This window comes from Ostrinia furnacalis, unplaced genomic scaffold (genome assembly GCF_004193835.3).
Source record: "Ostrinia furnacalis isolate ACB-3 unplaced genomic scaffold, ASM419383v2 OfSCF3022, whole genome shotgun sequence".
Lineage (NCBI taxonomy): Eukaryota > Metazoa > Arthropoda > Insecta > Lepidoptera > Crambidae > Ostrinia > Ostrinia furnacalis.
The window spans coordinates 58,200-73,166 of record NW_021133261.1 but is presented as its reverse complement, the minus strand read 5'-3'; the positions used below and the strand labels follow the sequence as shown (position 1 = coordinate 73,166).

At 37.1% G+C, this 14,967-nt stretch overlaps 1 protein-coding gene across 1 annotated transcript; it reads left to right on the top strand.

Annotated features, from left to right (window-relative positions):
* The first annotated feature begins 5,003 nt into the window (after positions 1 to 5,003).
* Positions 5,004 to 14,789, top strand: NGR-B3 (neuropeptide receptor B3). Its single transcript, XM_028310447.1, has 10 exons — positions 5,004 to 5,369; positions 5,701 to 5,841; positions 6,490 to 6,693; positions 8,127 to 8,304; positions 10,211 to 10,327; positions 11,115 to 11,374; positions 11,934 to 12,138; positions 12,591 to 12,798; positions 13,109 to 13,289; positions 13,537 to 14,789. The coding sequence occupies exons 1-10, from the start codon at positions 5,298 to 5,300 to the stop codon at positions 14,476 to 14,478; spliced, it is 2,508 nt and encodes an 835-aa protein (XP_028166248.1). The 5' UTR covers positions 5,004 to 5,297; the 3' UTR covers positions 14,479 to 14,789.
* The last annotated feature ends 178 nt before the right edge of the window (positions 14,790 to 14,967 follow it).

Sequence of the window (14,967 nt, the reverse complement as noted above, 5' to 3'; positions counted from 1 at the left end):
TTGGAAATAACTTTTTTTTACTAAACTCTTCCAAACTGTATGAGCAGTTACGCAAATACCGCGTACCTACTACTCTAAATAAAAAAATTATCAATTTATTTATTTAATCCTACCTAATCAGTTTATTTTTAAAAACCACTCATCCGCAAGGTTTAAGATCTGTTTAAAATCTAGTTTTATATTAATTCGATAAAATATATTTAAGTAATAACAAATAAAAATACTCTTAAATGTAATTCCATATTTTACTGAATTTTACTAAATAAGTATCAAACTAACTTTTTAACACTCTTGTCAAGCGTAAGTCGTGTAGTATAGTTTGAAACGGAGACGCGAGCATCCACAATACAAATTAGACACGACCGTATTCAGTATGCAAAATTCGTGTATACTTTGTAGTCGCAGATTTACGAAGAGTATTACCATAGAAAAAACAAATGACAAAATATACACGAGCAGTTTCCTACGGCTGCGTTCAATCCATGTATACATGGTGTGGTTTTGTAAAACAACGCCCATCTCTGGAGTGGTAGTACACATAAAATATGAAAGTTATTACAAGAAAAATATAAATAAAATTGTAACTTATTACTTTATTAGTAAAGAACCTCATTCAAAAGTCTCCTTAAACTTTCGAGACGGCGCTTCCTATCGCCCGCACCACCCCCGCGTACCCCGCTACACCAGCACACACCGAGCACATGCGGCCGCCACCCCGAGAGAGCAGGGTGACTGACCGATAGCTCGTCCGCGTAATAATAGCTACCATTTTCCTGCTTTCATGGATTTTTCCTTGAAATTTTTTTTTACCACCCCTGAGATGGGCGTTGTTTTACAAAACCACACCCTGAAGACTGGAAAAACGCGTTAAAGTAACTGCTTATTGTTTTGCGTTACTCATTTAGCATACTTTCTTTATATTATATTATTTGTGATTGTTACTTGTTGTGTATGCCTAATAATAAATAAATACCAAGAAAAGTTAAGGATAAAAACTGTTTTATTATGTAATAATTTTTAGAATGCTGATATGCAACCAAATGGAGAAATTATGATGCGAAAGTTCTTGGGATTGCTAAAACAAACCCAACCACACCAATCTCCAAGTGAATTCGTTTTTGTTAATGTTTTCTTAGTTGTTAGTTCTCATTGTTATGATAAAAAAGTAACTTGAAAATTAACCTTAAGGTGCGTATTGTAATGCTCGATTCTCCTCCTTTACTGTAATGGTCGGTTTTTTCCCTCACTGATGTAATGTTCGAATCTGTAACATTACATTACACTCAAATGCGAGCGGTGAGGGAGCATCTTTATTGTTTTTTATCTTTGTTTTTTTTTGTTTATCGTTCTTACCACTATAGCGATCAATTACTAAGTTATTACTATATTATAACATTGGTATGCTGAAACAAGATTTTATTTATTTATTTATTTATTTGAACACACACACATTTACTATTTTCACTGGCTAACTCAATATAAAAATGCCAATCATTTACAATAATTCAAATAATAATAAAAGTTTATTTCATATTACATTTTCAGAATAAAATAAAAATAAAATACAATAAAATAAATATCAAAATAGGTACATGTCCCAAACACATGTTTCGTAACAATCGAAGTCATAACAAAAGAGCTACTATTTGCATGCTCTGTGCTCTACACTACTCTGTAAAGGATTGACAAACACACATTTGACACTTGACAGCTACGATAAAGCAAAACGCCTGTTGATTTCTTCACGGCAAAGTTTTTTTTGGAAAATCAAAAAATCTCAACATCAATGCATTAATACCAAAAACGACAAAGGGGGCGACCTTCAAAATATTTATTTGAACATTTCCATATAAGAATTATTGCTTCATACGTTAAATTAACAAAGTTCTCGAAGAAATAAAATTTCCATACGTCTCCATTTTAAATGTTGTTTATTAATTTTTTACGTATTTATTTAAAATTTCGAAAAGGCGGCGACCTAGATCAAGGATTGGGCTACCCTACACAAGTTCCTTTGATGTATTTAAGCCATTATTCGCAGAGCACTCGTGATTTAAAAATATGTCAATTTTAAGGATTCTGTGCAGGACCCCCTTAAAGTAAAGGGCGACAGATAGATATCAGAAATCCTTTAAAGGAAAATTATAACTTTAGAAAAAAACAATCAATGTTCTGTTCAGTTAGTCATCTAGCAGAGTTTTTAATTTTTACATAATAAAGTAATATTTTTGCTCTCACCATTATTTCAGGCACTAAGTGTATATTAGATCCCATCAAAAACAATACTTGTCAAAAAAACCAAGTCTCGCAACTCAGTTGTTCTACGGTAAAAAGTTGTGAGATCCATGTAATACCAAGTCCAGGCCAGGAAATCTTTAACTTTTTACATAAATTATTGACTTGGCCATCGCACTAAATAATTTAATTTACACGTGTTTTCATGCGATGGCCAAGTCAATATATTTAATAAGATTGCCTTGGCTTGCCTTGTCAGTTTTTGGTTAGATTTTGACTCACCCTGTATAGTTAATTAGCAAATGTTTACTTGACCTTATTGGATAACATCTGATAACTGATTTCAAGGCTTTTTTCTTCAATTTTATCATGTTGGGTTATAACTTATTTAAGCTGCTTCATTGACCGGACCTCCATCGATAAGCTGGTCATGTATATCGGAAGGTAATTAAGTAATTGATACATCAATCAAATTATATGCAAAACATTTTGATAGATTCTGCATTATCTCAAGAGCAACGTTATCTAGTAACTGCCTATAATGCTATATGTGTTGTGTATAAGGAGCCTTTAAATATGGTAGAGTTATGTAACTTTATCTACATAATGGTATGATATTTAGTTCCTATATTTTATAGTATACAATTTTAGGTTCTATGTATTATATCTCACCCTGACTATATTGACTCGCTCTGTATAGTTAAAGATTATGTCCTTAATCGATTCTGACCGCAGATGTTGTGTGCGGCATCGATACCTCTATACATTCGACAGAGCTTGAACAAAATATTTAAAGTTAATTTTATAGCATTTAGGATTATAATAGAATTGCTTCATCATGAAATAATATTTAATATTGAAACTGAAAAAAATATTTACCTTCGTAGCGCCTGTAATAATACTAGTCGTAGTAAGTGATGCTTTGAATGTCGTGGATACTAGATAATGTTACTTTAATGAAGTGATAGGCGTTATGAACAAAAATAAAAGATGGCAGGAGGTAATAAGCGTAATATGTAACTAAGATCATTCATCTTTTCTTGCATATCACATCAATAGGGGGAAGTCAATAATTAACTTTGAACTTCTCAAATATTGTAGGTACTGTCAACCCAAGATTCGTTAGATTCTTTGGCACCCAAGCTGAACCTATGAAAGTGGCTGTTCAGAAGTTACAGTGAAAGGAACTGGAGGTGATGGAATCAGATAGTAAGTGGTCATGAAAATGAAATGAGGCTGGTCGTCATCGACTAGTAAATTGTTTTCATATCACGATGGATTATGTATTATGTATATTATGAATATAATTAACTTTGATCTTATGTATCAAACTTTTTCAACTACCAACTCTACCACACCATGACCTTCCATATGAGAAATGAGATATGGAAGTGTTTATGATAGAGACATTCGACATCTAAGATGAGACACACATTGATAAAATTACTTTTAGGGGATTACTTATTCTAAAAAATTGATGAATGCTTCGTAGGAAACTTAAAGTTAAAGGATGGTGCCAGGGTCTGCCCAGAGCAGCACTTGGTCCAGACCCTGGCACCATCTGAGGTGCAGAGCAGCTGGACAATCTGAGGTGAGTTTGACAATAACCATGAACTATATGCATAGAAGCTGGACAAAGCTGAAGATGAGAAGACAAGAGTCATGCACAAGTAGCTGGACAAGCTGAATGCGGGAAAACCATAATAATGCACAAGCAGCTGGACAAGCTGAAGGTGAATTGACAAGAACCATGCACTAGAAGCTGGACAAGCTGAAGGTGAGTTGACAAGAATTATGCACTAGCAGCTGGACAAGCTGAAGGTGAGTTGACAATATAATCATGCACAAGAAGCTGGACAAGCTGAAGGTGAAACTGTTATGAACCATGCATAAGCAGCTGGACAAACTGAAGATGAGTTGACAAGAACAATGCACAATAAGTAACTGGACAAGTTGAAGGTGAGAATTCAAGAGTCATTCACAAGCAGCTGGACAAGCTGAAGGAGAGAAGAAAAGATTCGAGCCATGCACTAGTAGCTGGACAAATGCACAAGTAGCTGGACAAGTTGAAGGTGTGAATACAAAATTCATGCACAAGCAGCTGGACAAGCTGAAGGTGAGATGATAAGAACAATACACAAGCAGCTAGTCAAAAAGAAGGTTAGAAGACAAGAGCCATGCACAAGCAGCTGGACAAGCTAAAGGTGAGAAGACTTATTTTATTTCCAAAATGAACTTCTTGCTTTATTTTGGAAACAATTAATTTCTGTCAAGTAACCAAACTATTAAAACGGCGCTAGATCGTTTATAATCTAAATCGCACTAAAGTAACGTGTACCTACGGATGCAGTACGGTTAAGTTCAACATAGCGAGTGTAATCGCGAAATCTTATGCGTAGTACGTATACTTATATCGATAATATTTTGTATATAAATAATTCAAAACAAAACTCTTTTTTTCTCTTAACTCCAGGGATAGATTTCAGTGCGCTCCGGTTTAAACATTAGTATTGGCCTAAGGAACAAAATGCACTACCTACTGTTTCACTCTGGGCAGCACTTGGTCCAACTTCCATACATGGATTGGCACTGTCTTTAGGCTACTCTTTAACAGTGTTATACTCGTATCGACTGCGGCTATATTCTTCTACCTTTTCATGTCCAGGCACATCGTACCTATTTATTAACGCCTGTAATCACTGCTGAAAACCGATAATTAATAGTTCGCATTTGTTTGTGGAATGCCCAATCAGAGTTCACTAAATTAATTAATCTGTTGATAGCAGCAGTAGATCGTGGACGTAGATAATTTGTAAACATTCATAGGATTGTTTAGCGCGTTTAGTACGCTCTCGGTCGCAAAGAAAATAGCCTGGAAGACAATCAACAAAGGTTGTTATGGTTTTGCCCCGTGCTGGAATGTTTGATGCTGTCTGCAAACAATATTAGAGTGTGTTTGACCTGCAGTCGGGCCAGTGTCGTTGTGAGGTACAACTTCTGATTTTAGTGAAGCAAAGTGATTTTCAGTATGTTGTGTAAGCTTCAAAAACATTTACTGAACCATGTGCGGATTTGATAAAATACTTGTCGTGTTAGTTTTTTATTGGTGGATTTTGACTCTACGTGGGAATGAGGTAAGATGCATTGATCAAGAAACAGTAATGAAACGAGGAAATATTAAAGTTTGTTTTTTTATGATAAAACCGCGTCAAAAATGATTCACAACAGATCACATTGACAAAAAGGTGTTTGTTTTAGTGAATCACTATTTTGCACTTGATACACTACGCAAAAGCTGATAATAAAAGGTGTAACTTACCTAAATAAGTAATCAGTAAATTTTGTACTAGGCCCATTTCTAAAGATTGTTAACCATTTCTACTGAAAAAATCAATTACACTAATATTAAGCACAGTAAACGTGTGAAGAAGCCTTTATCTCTGACACAAATTACGTGCATTTCAGGTGATTGCTTACGAATACTTCAACGATATACTGAACCCTGCAAATTTGGAGATCGATGTTTGGCATCAGAGGAACGCCAGAGTTGCCATCCGCACCAACGATAAACTTGACTGCGAACAACAGAATGTCTACATCTGCGAAGTAAGAATTCTTATTAATTACATTGTATGTTTATTTATTTATTTATTTAATGAGCAACATAATAAGCTTACAGAAAACCCAAAGCACTTACATGTTTAGTCACCACATCGGTTACAATAAAATTAAAAATCAAAAAATTACACAAATTATTAAATTCAATTAAAAGTTGCAAAATCCCACCAAAGTGAAAAAGTATTAGCTTTAAATACTTGAATACTTAATTGCTATCTTGATCACATTGATATTAGGTATCGATACTAGATTAGGTCCGCAATAGATTTCCCAAATGATTTTGTCATGGTTACGGTTAGGAAAGCCGACGATCTTCACCTAATTTCGGGATACGCCGGTAAAACTAACAAACTTTTCACGTCTATACAAGGAAGATATGACGTATTGCTATTGTGTAGTGAGTTGTACAACAACTGAAGTTACAAGTGACGAGTAAGAGTCTTTAAAAGTGAGAGATTCTGGGTCACATTTCAGGTGGGTGTGAGTCGGGACACATTAATTCCGTCCATGCTAATGTTACTTACACTTTTATTCAAAGCTTTCATTTAATTGTTCCCCGTTTGATTTGGGCATTACTGGCTTAAATCAACCTATTTTTTGAAAACGAATAGGTATAGACAATCCGTGAAATTTCAGGAGCCTCCAAACCTAGTGCCGCCAGACGCGAGGAAAACCTGCAACTACCGTAACTACGACTACCACGAACAGGTGTACCGATGGGTGGCCGGCCAAGGGTGTTTGTTTTACACGCCGAACTTCTTGTATGTGGCCGGCTATCGCAACATCAACTTAAGTGCTGGGTGCTTCTACGGGAACCTGTATGCACCGTGCTTGGAAGTTGTGAGGCTCGATATTTTAACTTTTCCTACAGTTATAAATAGTATGACGGTCTCTACATTGATAACGACTATTTTTAGTCAACAGGATTTACAGGATACATAATTTTTTTTGTACAGCTAACTTATCTTGTGTTCTAAACGTTCTATAATATTTTCGTTTGTAACTTTTATCCAAAATCATCGCCCGATTAAACGCTATCAATGTAGAGACATCGTGCCTTGACCAACATATCTAGAAAATCATAAAAATATGGTCTTTAGTTAGGTATTCCTTAGTTTTCAATGTCTAAAATCAATAACTTTGACGATGAATATCGAATGAGATCACACATGCATAATGCATGATTCATGTTTATGATTTTGCGGTTTTCAGATGATCGTCGTTGGTTGGTAGGTTGTGGATCATTTAATGCATGATGAAATTCCAATAAGACAATCTAATATTGGCAGATATAATGCAATACAATTGGATATCTACAAGCCTTTGTCTTATGGATTAAATGGTTGATAATCCCGAAATAGTTGACAATATTTAGTAGACATAGCTATTGTTTCCTTATCGCGTAATCTTTAAAACTCAATATATTATAAAAAATATAGATTACTGTGATTTATACATAGTCAATGATATGATTATTTATCAAAATGTGTAACTCAACGAAAGACGAATGATCGAGAAAAATTACAAAGAAATTGATAAGACATTAATTTGTTTTTTCTCCATAAAAGCCCTTCAAATAAACTTTGTTTATTGTAGAAGATAGAAGAAGAATGGTCTTTAAAATTCGTTGCCCCAACCCATCTGGCCAGGGTGAGGAGTGTAGGCCAAATCCTCTATTTGCCTTTGACAAATTAGAGAGGGTCATGCTCCTGGAGTGGAGATGATGATGATGATCTTTAAAATGTTTAAACAATCAAATAATCATTTAAAAACTATGTTTGCAACGTTCTCGGTTCTCGTAATAAATTTTTGTCGGCCGTTTGGTGTAGTGGTTCAGAACGGACTACTATGCCGAGAGGTCCCGGGTTCGATTCCCGGCCGGGCAGAAATTGAAATGATGAATTTTAATTTCTGTGACGGGTCTGGGTGTGACTATCTATATATATAAAAGAAAGTCGTGTTAGTTACTTCGCTTATAACTCAAGAACGGCTGAACCGATTTAGCTGAAAATTGTCAGGGAGGTAGTTTAGAGCCAGGAGAAGGACATAGGATACTTTTTATCCCGTTATTTATTGCCATTAAGCCGGAACAAAGTTCGCCGGGTCAGCTAGTGTATAATATTTATGTATTTAAAAAAAAAGTATATAAGTAGTATATCCGTTAAGCTAGCACCCATAACACAATCATTAAGTTGCTTACTTTGGGGCTAGCTGGCGCTGTGTGAAATTGTCCAAAGATTTATTTATTTATTTAAATACTCGTTCATTTACAGCCAAAAGAAGACGGGACATGCGGGTGCTACCCGTTCGACCCGGGTCTGGAGGAGGTGGTGACAGCAGTGAGTAAGGCCATGGTGCCGTCTGCCCAGGGCAGATGGGAGAGGTGCTTCTATGCTGCCTCTGACTGCTGCAGCCATGTCATGCTGAGCGAGGTTAACAGCACTTCGACAAGTAAGTTAATTATAAATATAATAATTTGGGACTTTTGGGAAACAAAAATGTTAAATACGGAACCCTATAAAAAGACGTGTCTGTCTGACCATGTACCTACTTACACATTACTCAGAAATTCGTTTGCCCATTGCCGGAAGAATTTCCCAGAGGATTTCCATAACGAAAAAACGATTTTCCCAGAAATTATTTAACTACTACTTATTTAAGTAATTTGATCATTTCAGATTTTTCACAAATGTAGTTTTATACTCGCTTTTTCTACATTTTATTCATTTATATATCGGCTTACTGTTCCGACTAGTTGCATATGCGTGTTGATATCGTTCTACATTTTACGCAGCGCAACCATTTATTATACTTAATCAAACGCAGGCATAAATGATAAAGTATGGACTTATGGTCACAAGACCCGTGATCTAGTTACACCATTTATGTAGATCCTGCTACTCAATTCTATCTATATCGTTTCTTATAAATGTCATCAATATGCATTTAATACTATAGTAAGAGGCTTATGTGATAATTCATGTGGGTACATAGAAAAATCACGCATTTTACTTATTAGAATATTATTTTCCCGATAGGTTTTGCCTAGTACCTAAGTATATTATGCAAAACTTACATCATAACTAATACCGATTAAGGGCAAAATACATAGTAACCTTACAACAATAAGTACGTTTAATTTTTATTTATTTCAAATTTCATCCGACCCTGTGTGATTTGTACTACATAGGTACTACATTAACATTGAAAAGTGTAATTTACCTAATTACTTGCAAAACACAATCAAAATGTTTTCCCACAACACATTGAAGGAAACTGGCATGAATGAATTGAATTTGATAATACTTTTAGTTCTCAAGTTGTGTTATCAGCACATTCGTTAATGAATCATATCCGATTAGGCATTGTTAAAACAAAGCTACATAATGCTTACCTATGAAGGAATACAACTGGACAGTTATCATTATGGATACTTTTGGAGATCGAATCAGAAATGAAGAGATCTGTAACCGAACTAAAGTAATAGCAAGCTGAAGTGGCAATAGACAGGGCACATAGTACGCAGAACTGACGACCGATGGGGCAGCAAGGTTCTGGAGTGGAGGCGACGTACCGGAAAGCGCAGCGTAAGGCGTACACACACACGACATACGGTGGACCGACGACCTCACAAAGGTAGCAGGAAGGCGCTGGATGCAGTGCCTATGTTTATCAGTGGACGTCCTATGGCTGAAATGCATGATGATGATTATAACTTTTGAATTTCTCTTTTCATAATCCTCGTCTAAATGGAAAGATTGCTATTTTGAAATCTGAACCTAACCACTAACCGCACAGTGGAGGTCATTTAGCAATAAATCGCTCATCATTAGGTACTTTTTGCGAGTCTCTTCAATTGAGAAATTAAGGCTAAATGGGGTCACAACCCCAGCATAATTAACCTGTATTTTATATTGTACCTAGACGAAGACAGTTTCCTAAGTTCTAAGTTAGAACTTCTAACCATAATTTGACCATAATAGGACCGTTACCTAAAATACCTAAATAATACCTATTCGTACATACTTAATCTATATGTATAAATAAAAATGAATTGATGTTCGTTAGTCTGATTAAAACTCGAGAACGGCTGGGCCGATTGAGCTGATTTTGGTCTAAACGGTGAGCAAATTCGCGCGCGATATTGTTTTTCTGTGACAGACAAAATTCCACCCGGGCGAAGCCGCGGCGGGCGGAAAACTAGTATCAAATAAGTAGGTAATGTACAACATTGCTACTCGTCTGTCGTAGCTACGAGATCCGTAGTAAAGATATTTTTTAAGACGATCTATTTTTGCGACTGCAGGATTTCGGTTGTACTCGCATCTACACTTCATTACATGTGTTATTGTTTCAGACAAATGTGAGGCCACCTTTGACGCGTGGACGTGCTGGCATCAAGCCGACCCAGGCACCACCGCCACCGAGGTCTGCTCTGAATTCGCTTACTCCAACGTTGGACCATCTTGTAACCGTAAGTTGAAGGACTCCGATATCTTTGAGAATTTTGAGTAGGTATATCATGAAATGCCATAGCACAGGGGTCTCCAAACTACGGCCCGCGACAGCTTAAGATTAAGCCTATGTTTGCATAGGTGGGCAGAAACATTAAAATTGTTATGGCCCTTGCAACATACTGAAAAAAATATTATGGCCCCAAGGCTTCAAAGTTTATGGTAAGCTTTGGTGTTATAGTTCCAAAATACTGAACTGTCCTATGCATGACATTGACAGTGGGGCGCCACCGTCAATACCGGATCGCTGGTTCCGATTTTTGCCATGTTGGAAACCATATAGTTGAACGATGGTAGCGCCCCCCTGTCATTGAGTTTGGCGGGACAGTTCAGCGTGGCTCATCTATAGACGACGCGACTATTGAATGATTGTTATAGATGACCCACGCTGAACTGTCCCGCCAAACTCAATNGGCTCATCTATAGACGACGCGACTATTGAATGATTGTTATAGATGACCCACGCTGAACTGTCCCGCCAAACTCAATGACAGGGGGGCGCTACCATCGTTCAACTATATGGTTTCCAACATGGCAAAAATCGGAACCAGCGATTCGGTATTGACGGTGGCGCCCCGCTGTCAATGTCATCGACAGGACAGTCCAGTATTTTGGAACTATACGATCAATGTAAGCAGTATTTAGTCAAACATACATTATGAAGCCGTCTGAGGTCCCTGACATAGACAAATACAGTTACTGTTGAAAACACTTATAAACCTTTGTTTTAGTGGCAATGTTTCCCAGATTTCAGCAGCAAACGATGCTTCGAGAACGCTACCTGGGATCCCCAGACGGACTATTCCACGTGCAGCATCACGCCTCGCCTGCTCCGGCGATATCGCTTCCATATCGCTATGCTGGCGTTTTCCATCGCCTCATGTCTGCCAGCTGTCATCATATTCTTCATGTACAAGCGGCTGAGAATCACGAGAGTGGCTCTTCATAGGAACTTACTGATCGCCATCATAGTGAGGAACGTTCTCGTCATCGTCAGTAGAAGTGAGGTGAGGCTGAGTAATATATTTATATTGGATTAAAGTACATACATATATGCGTTAATGTTAGATACCAATTAAGGTTTAACTTAATACAGTGTTCCTTTCATTTGTAAATTACTAAAATATCATACGCCAAGGAAAAGACATCAACGAGTTAGCCTGGAAGAATTGACAAATATTTTTTTATTATAAATACTGTCTTGTCTCTACAGTCGAGGGAGAGGTTGTCTCTAGAATTTATTTATAATTTTATTTGAAGTATCAACACAATTTTAGTAGGTAACTTAGTAGGTACTTGAGACAGTTTCATGACTATTTTTGGAGACTGATACCTTTCCTAGTCGTAATAAATATGATGACCTGTGCCCCGATTACGCTAATTTTAACGTCTCCAATACAGACGCGCTTCTTCGATTCTGCGATACGGATTGGTCAAAACAGTTGACGTCAGCTGTATTGGAGACGTTAAAAATTACCGTAATCGGGGCTCGGTATAGCTTTGTGCCTTCCAAATAAAGTTGCTCACAATTTTCTTTACTCAATGTTTTAATATACCACTTTACAGATTTACATAGATGAAATAACAAATTCAGGGGACACGGTACTATCAAGCAACGGGTGGGCCTGTCGCGTTCTCGGGGTTGCAGAACGCATCGCAGCCAACGCAGTCTTCGTGTGCATGCTGGTGGAAGGCATCTACTTACATCGCCTGATCGTGGCTGTCTTTAAGCAGAACTTGAAGGTCAAATGGCTGTATCTTATAGGAGCTTGTAAGTGAGAATTTCATTTTGTTGTTAGCTATTAAACTTGGCTAAGAGAAGGCTATTATGACGCGGTTACATCGAACACAGAATTAATTTTGGAATCGATTTGGAAACCGATAATCCTATAAGTAGTTTATTTTATTTTATTTATTTAATAGGACAACCAACAAGACATACACTGGAAGACTAGTTTCATTAAAAGAGTGAAAGGAGTGAAGAATGGTTCTTTCTTTAGCTGGGCAACATATCATGTAGGTACATACGATAGATCCTTGACTTAAATGATTGTAAACGATAGCGAATCAAAATCGATTGACGATGTTAGTACTTGTCCACAGGAAAAGTTTTCAAGTTCCATTGAACTTGAACTTAGAGAAACCTGAGCAATGAAAACTGTCAATGAAGTAAAAAATAAACAAATAATTCCTTGATTAATCATAATTGTATTTCTTTAACAGTCATAGCCGTGCTCCCAGTGGTAGCATGGGCAGCTGTGATGGGCGTCTACAACAACCACTCCTGCTGGCTCATCTACACAGTGGACAATGTGCAGTGGATTCTAGACGCACCTAGGATACTCATACTGGTCATCAACACAGGCCTATTCATAGACGTGCTAAGGGTCCTGCTTACGAAGCTCAGAAACGCTGAGAATGCTAACCAGCTGTAAGTTTGGAATTTTGATTGGTGAATAATCTAAGGAGGCACTTTCATTTGTTTAAATTCAAGGTTATTGTGGCAACTTGTGAAATTGTAAGTAGCAGGATCTATGCTGAGCTTATTATGTAATAATGACTACTGAAACGTTATGTGGGAGGACATATTTATTGCTTCCTTGCACAGACCAGTGAACGAAAATGTTTACTTTTTTTGTTTTATCCTTTATTTTTAACCATAGTATATTTTTATTTAAATCATAAATGGCTGATGGCCTACATTTTGTGGTTCTAGCTAGACTGTTCAATTTTTTTTTCAGGAGTACGACAAAAGCAACACTATTCCTGATGCCCATATTTGGGACACAATTCCTGCTGACGGCATTCCGACCAAACACTACCAATTGCACGGGAGAGCAGATCTACTACTATGTGGCTTACACAGTCGAAGGACTACAGGGATTCATCGTGGCCATGCTTTACTGCTATGTCAATAAGGAGGTAAATAAAGCAAATATACTGTGTGGACATCACAAGTTCATGAATCATAAAAATTAAGGCAAATATTTTGGATAGTGTTTGCAGTATCCGATCTTTAGAGTTTACAAACTTTGGTAGCCCTGAGTAACTTACCTTCTCCTGCGACGAACATCGAGAATTCCGAAAGGAAGTTGCTTCAGTATTGCCAATGTGAACCTTGAAACATATCAATTAAGAAATTGCATCTTAAAATTCTAAATTGTTTCAGGTTCGCATGTTACTCAAAACAACGTATAGGAAGACTGAATCAGCGGTTGTTTCACGCGTACGACGTGACTCCGCTTATCCACGTATGAGCATCGATCCGAAATCAGATAGGCGATTCACCTACAGCACCGCTCTACCTCCGCAAAACGCAGACGACCCCAAGGACCAATACGCAACCATAGCCCCCAAACTGCACGTCGCCGAAATAATATCGATACAAGCCAGCGAACGACTAGCTGATATACTAGAACCAGTTTACGAAACCATAGAAAATGGCGTAATCAACGAAGGCTACGATTCTTTAGAAAGGTCCAGCGTAGATAATGACTCAGGGTTCATTGCGAACAGGGATTCTAAAGGAGACAACTACTACGGATTCACTAACGTCTCGAGCGTGTCGATCGATTGCCAAGACTGGATCAAGTGCATATCTTCACCATCTAGTAGCGTGTACAACAATTCACTAAACGACTACGAAACAAGATACTTGGAAAGAAGATTCCCCAACCATCCTAAACCAAAACTTATAGCCGAATCGAGAAGAAGATTGTCGGAAAATGCGGATGTAACCGGGCTTGGGAAAAAATGGTCATCAAGTTGTGATGAAAAACTGAGAGAGATAGTTGAGGCCAAAAAAAGGTTGTCTCTATCATGTGATGATAGACCGAAGGATATCACTGAGTTCGGAAAACGATTATCAGTACAAGAAGTAATAACAGAATCAGATAAGTCGATTGAAAATGTTAATACTGATGATAATAAAGATCTAAAGGAACCCGATTTGGAAGGTATCGATAACGAATCCGATTATGAAGACTGTGACACGATGCTTGAAGAAATATTGCAGTACATCGAAACAAACGACAACAATGTTGCATTAAATCCTGAGCTTCTTTCTCCGAACAGGAAGGATGATGAGAAAATCGTCTTTGTAGATGAATGAATTAACCTATTTAGTTAATAACACTTTATTATTTATCATTAATTTATAAACATGAGTTGTTATTTAATTAGTAAGTTACAAAAAATATAGTTCGCGCAACGAAACTTCCGATTAAGTATCGAGGGTTCTACAAATGCAGTTCATGTGTTTAAAAATATATTAATGAGCAAATTACTTATTTAAATATATCTTACTTATTTTTGTTTGAGTTAATACAGTTTTTGTTTTAAATTCGACTTAATTTATTGCAATGCAATTTTGACATCCTGCGACTATAAAGAAACAAGTTGTAAATACACCCACAGACGTTTCTGGTATTATAAAGTGCACTTCATATTACATTGAGGTATAGTCCAGTCAATGAATGCCTTAACGACGGTGTAGAGAGAAATCCGTGGAACACAATTTCTGACCTCGGGACTTTATTTAACCTAGTTAGATGGTGAACATAACAAAAGTCCCCGCCCTTAGCCCTTGAGCCGGCGGGGA